Source organism: Sinocyclocheilus rhinocerous, unplaced genomic scaffold, assembly GCF_001515625.1.
Source record: "Sinocyclocheilus rhinocerous isolate Xijiao unplaced genomic scaffold, SAMN03320098_v1.1 scaffold111, whole genome shotgun sequence".
NCBI lineage: Eukaryota > Metazoa > Chordata > Actinopteri > Cypriniformes > Cyprinidae > Sinocyclocheilus > Sinocyclocheilus rhinocerous.
The window spans coordinates 1,167,959-1,173,345 of record NW_015642811.1 but is presented as its reverse complement, the minus strand read 5'-3'; the positions used below and the strand labels follow the sequence as shown (position 1 = coordinate 1,173,345).

The window sequence follows — 5,387 nt, the reverse complement described above, 5'->3', positions numbered from 1 at the left end:
GCAGCTCATTTGCATTTAAAGAAACAGTCCCGAAAAACAGCATGTTTCTGTGTCCACTCAAAATAGGCATTTTCAAAATGTTATAATAAATGATCTGTGGAGTATTTTGAGCTGAAACGTCACAGACACATTCTGGGGACACTAGAGACTTATATTACATATTGTAAAAAGGGGCATAATATGTCTCCTTTAAATGTATTAAAATTGAAAACAGTTAATAGTCAATATTACGGTTTTTGTTGCATTTTTGATCAAATAAATGCAGCCTTGATGAGCATAAGAGACTTCTTTTAAAAACATTTTTTTTTTTTTTTAATCTTACTGCCCCCAAACTTTTGAATGGTAGTGTGTTATTTTAGTTACTATATAAAGTCCTTTTAAAAGACAAATCTGTTCATTTGGAGGCATTGCCTCTGGTAGCCGTTTTCTTGGCTTGCATGTTCAGCTCCAGAAAGACTGAAATAGTAAAATGTTGGTTAACATTACATTTTTGGAGCATTGAAAGCAGTAACATTTTTTCCCTCCTTTGACCAAAAACCCTTTTTCAGTTTTTTCAGCACATTTTTGCGCAAAAACTGACAGATTAACGGTTTAAGCAATAATTCACTTGTCCCTTGTAATTGAAATTTGGGACTTACTACATGCCCTGCAATTTCCATAATGACCTTTTAATCTCTCACATTAATTTTTCCAAGAGTCATTATCAAAAACACATCAGTCTAAATGTATCCAATCTCTATCACCTGCAGGAAGGAACCTCTGCTGTAGAGAATCTGAATGAGATGCAGTGCATGTGGTTCCAGACGGAGTGTGCTCTGGCCTACAAGTCCTTGAACAAATATGGAGAGGCGCTGAAGAAGTGCCATGAAATTGAGAGGGTAAATCTTGCAGAATTAGATACTATCAGATGTTAATTTTAGCTGTAGTTCGCAAACTGATATGAATAGCTCTATGCTATATCTGTAGGTTGATATTGATTGAGTGATGCAATAGAATTGTTTTTGCCATGAATATAGCCATTGCTGCTGACATGGCATTAAAGCATAAATAAATACCCAATGGTCTGAAATATCACTTTCATCTTTTGTTGTTAACAGCATTTTGTGGAGATAACAGACGACCAGTTCGACTTCCACACATACTGTATGCGGAAGATGACGTTGCGTTCTTACGTCGATTTGCTCAATCTAGAGGACGTGTTGCGTATGCACCCTTTTTACTTCAAGGCAGCACGTACAGCCATCGAGATCTACCTCAGCCTTCATGATAACCCGCTCTCCGATGACAACAAGGAGTCGCAGGCCGACAATGGTATGGTCATGCACACAAAACATATTCAAACTTCAGAGGTCCATCCTTGCTTTTTGGAAAAAATATATAGTTTTGTTTTCTTAACAATTTTTTATTCTGTAGCCAACCTAACGGACAAGGAGCTGAAGAAATTGCGCAACAAACAGAGACGTGCCCAAAAGAAAGCCCAGTTAGAGGAGGAAAAGAAGAATGCTGAAAAAGAAAAACAGCTAAAAAACCAAAAGAAGAAAAAGGAAGAGGATGAGGAGGAGATTGGAGGACCTAAAGAGGAGCTCATACCAGAAAAACTGGCCAAGGTGTGTATGTTGACAAAACCATTTGTACTTTACAGGATAAAATATTTTGATTCTGTTCATCAGAATGTGCTGTTTCTGTCTGTAGGTTGAGAATCCTCTAGAAGAAGCGGTTAAGTTCCTGACTCCACTCAAGAACTTAGTAAAGAATAAAATAGACACGCATCTGCTGGCCTTTGAGATCTACCTCAGGAAAGGTGAGCATACTGATGAACTTGAACATAGTGATTCATAATGTTTCAGGATGTGGGATTTAAAACTCATAATTTGTGTTTGTAGAGAAGTATCTATTGATGCTGCAGTCGGTGAAGAGAGCTTACTCATTGGACCCCGATCACCCCTGGCTCCACCAGTGTTTGGTGCGATTCTTCAAAGGAGGTACATAAAGGCACATATCGTTTCCTCACATGGAACAAAAAAGATACAGGAACAATAAGATCTGTGTCTGTTTTCAGTGTCGGATAGTAAGGACATGCCGGAGGCAGTGCAGACGGTTCTGAAGCTGGAGATCACAAAACTGTTTGGCGAGAGTGATCCCAAGACTTTCAACAAGAACTTCCTGAGCAAACATGCGAACTCAATACCACATAGAGTTGCAGGTACCCACTTTATGATGTTAAAGAACTTTTGAAAACCACCATAGACTCTTCATAGAGTAGAGGAGATTGACAACAGTCAATATATATCTCATGAAGACTGAGTCATATTTGTGATTCAATTCTAAAGCCGCTTTCCCACCATCGGGCCAAACCGTTCTTGTTGCTTAAACGTTTCATTCCATGCCCTTGTTTTCATTATGCAAGATCTTATTTATTTGAATTTTAATAGCTATTTTTGCATAAAATATTACCCAGTCATTTAATCAAGAGATTAAAGGATTCCACCATTAAAGGTTTGGTCACATTTGAAACAATTAAGTCACTAGAGGTCACAGTCTCACTGTACTGTTAGTTGCTCTTTGGTGTTTTTACTGGGTTCCTGTATCAGACCATTTCAGAAAGCAGATCACTGTCTGCAGTCTCTTTGGTGGTTGTTCAATCACATTGCTGCTCATAAATTTGAACTACATCAATGGCCACTTTCACTCAAGTGACCAGATATTAATGACTTCTGATTGCTTTGTTGCTGTGAAACCCTTTAGCACGAGTGTACCACTACATTCTTTTAGCTGTTCATTTAGCATCTTACCTTTTTGTTGTATGCAGCTGCTAAGATGATGGTCTTTCTGGACCCCTCCTCTGAGGGGATGGCTGCCGAGCTGGCTACCTCCTTGAACGAGTCCCTAACAGGCAGAACCATTCAGGTACAATAACCATAAACAGAACCGAATAAAATTGTGATATTTCTCACGAAAAGCATGATGCTACATCTCTCATATTTGTATGTGTGAATATCAGACGTGTACGGAGGTGCTCCAGGCGTTAAGGGACGGCAGTCTGGGCTCGCAGCAGGAGAAAATTCTCGAATCGTACCGTGTGGCTTGCCATGGTATCTATTATCCCTATGCTTTAGCCTTCATGCCCCCCAGTTACCAGGACAACTCTGCGGTGACCACCAATGGAGACCTGTCCCCCTGTGACCACGAGGACATGCCCAATGAGATGTGAGCGTTTCAGGAAGGGAGCAGGGTGGCCGTTTTATGGCGTCAGCATTTTGAGACCAGACGCTCCACTGAGGTTGAGACTCTACTGCACTAACGAGACCATGGCTACCTTCTTTTCTACTCACGGAAGCGAGCGAGCAATAGGGGAAAAACCTGTTTTACAAATTTTTTTTTTCTCCTTTCTATCTTGTTTTGCTTTTTTTTTAAAAAAATAAATAAACAAAAAAGCCAATGGCGTCTCTTATGCTAGAACAGAATACACGGTATTAAAGAGAAAGATTGATCAAGATGGTCACAGTGAACTCATTGGGCCTAATTCCTGTTTATCTGACACATGCATCTTGCTTAACATGTTTTTAAGAGTAATTTATATAAGATAATATTAAAAAGAACCGAATAATATCAGGAGGAGCAATACTTTTGGTCCTGGTTTGTCGTGTGCCAAACCTGTGGGGCGGACCTTTAGATGCAGATGACGGCACCTGAGGGTACGTGGGAAGGGGGGTTGGGGGTGTGGGGAGTGTGTGGCACTGAATTAATGTGGCTGGGCAGAAACTGTTCCAGGATCAGCCACCAGGGGGAGCCAGCAGTGAAAACCCACCATGTCTGCTGGGAGGAGACACTGATGTTCAGCCAATAAGCTGAAAACAGTCGATTGAAAGGTCACCTGGAGTGCCGATGAGAGGCAGACGTGCATCTCTTTATTTTATTATTTTTTCTCTTTCATCCTCTGCTGCCTTTCGGTTTTCCAGTGAATGTCTTAGAGGCAGCAGTGGCATCTGTTGGACCTGTATGACTTTTACTGTGACTGTTTCTGTTGGGTTTGTTTGGCATCTTTTATTTTTTTCTCCCACTCATTGTTTGGTGTCTCATGTTGGTTTCAAACTTTCTGCTTTCTGTTTATGATTTTTTCCCCCCATAATACAGGACTCCATCAAACATACCACTGTCTGAATTCTGAGAACATGTTCTGTCATTTGACACACACACAGTTACAAATAAAACAAAATAACATGACTGTGATGTATTTTGTTTTTTAATTTCCACATTTGGTTTTGGTTACACTGTATGATGTAACAGTTTCATCTTTTAGAAAATACAGAACTCAAGAATTTGCAGGGGTTTTGCTAAAGTTAAACCAAACATTTGCTGGTGAAAAGAGCTAGAATTTGTACCTTTTATAAATATTTATTTTTACTTTACTCATTTGGGCTTTACTTTTATTGGTTATTTATCAATAAGATGACTTTAAAATATATTCAAATGTATTACAGCCTTGATTCCTGTGCAATAGTAGTGGTTCTCAACATTTTAATCCATGCCCAATATTCAGATTTTTCCAGTTGTTTGTGATTACCTGGATAAAAATTAAGGATAAGAATTTTGTACTCAGAATTTCTACCCTGTAAATATTTTAGAACTGCCATAGCTTGTAGTTATTAGTCATTAGTTTTACAAATGTATTAATTTCTCTTATTTTTCCAGGTCTAAATATCTTTTTTCCTTTCCCTTTTATTAATTACGCTTCCTCATATAACCAGTTTTTTTTTTCTTATCTTGATTGATTTAAAGTTGTTTCGGCTTATAAGTCATCATTAGGTCTCCTGGTTGAGAACCACTGTGCTATAGGTAAATTTCCTATCCTTTTTAGACATTATAAACCATCTTTCATGTATTCACATGTTAAGACAACAAGCGTTCGTGGATGTAATATTTTGTTTGTGATTAAGTAATTTAGACTTGTTAGAGTCTGGCTTTGGGCGCCGCGTCTGTCTGTCGGTTCTCATGTTGGCTCTGAGAGCTGAGGAAAGTGTGGTCCAGGTTAAGGTATGTGGTAAGGAACTGTGGGAAATCATTCTTCTGCACTATTTCTAGAAACATGGACACAGCAGTCATCAACCTCTGTTTGTCCCTAAAAAGAGTGGAAATAGAGAAAAGGTCAGTGTTACTCAATGTGAGCTCTTGGGCAATCACAGAGGTGCCATATATATTTGTTTTAATTTTAGTTTATACGTTTTAATATTTTTTAGTAATATTTTTATTTCAGTTAAAATTTTATTTTTGTAAGTTAGAACTTTAATGTATTTCAGTTAGTTGCCAAGGCAACAACAAGTTTTTTTTCCAAGTTTTTCGTCTAAACGTGTGTGTGTGTGTGTGTGTATATATATATATATATATAT

General features: G+C 38.4%; 2 protein-coding genes across 2 annotated transcripts in view; one reads left to right on the top strand and one right to left on the bottom strand.

The window, feature by feature from the left end:
- naa15a (N-alpha-acetyltransferase 15, NatA auxiliary subunit a) overlaps positions 1 to 3,408 on the top strand; it is a 10,473-nt gene extending 7,065 nt beyond the window's left edge. The window contains exons 13-20 of the mRNA XM_016573625.1: positions 750 to 878; positions 1,098 to 1,311; positions 1,414 to 1,607; positions 1,693 to 1,801; positions 1,884 to 1,982; positions 2,060 to 2,203; positions 2,810 to 2,907; positions 3,002 to 3,408. Coding sequence (XP_016429111.1) covers positions 750 to 878; positions 1,098 to 1,311; positions 1,414 to 1,607; positions 1,693 to 1,801; positions 1,884 to 1,982; positions 2,060 to 2,203; positions 2,810 to 2,907; positions 3,002 to 3,211 — 1,197 coding nt within the window. The 3' untranslated portion in view covers positions 3,212 to 3,408. The remainder of the gene's footprint in view (positions 1 to 749; positions 879 to 1,097; positions 1,312 to 1,413; positions 1,608 to 1,692; positions 1,802 to 1,883; positions 1,983 to 2,059; positions 2,204 to 2,809; positions 2,908 to 3,001) is intronic.
- An 829-nt stretch (positions 3,409 to 4,237) lies between these two features.
- Positions 4,238 to 5,387, bottom strand: part of LOC107756479 (malate synthase, glyoxysomal-like) — a 6,163-nt gene continuing 5,013 nt past the window's right edge. Inside the window, exon 15 of the mRNA XM_016573624.1 lies at positions 4,238 to 5,119. Coding sequence (XP_016429110.1) covers positions 4,951 to 5,119 — 169 coding nt within the window. The 3' untranslated portion in view covers positions 4,238 to 4,950. The remainder of the gene's footprint in view (positions 5,120 to 5,387) is intronic.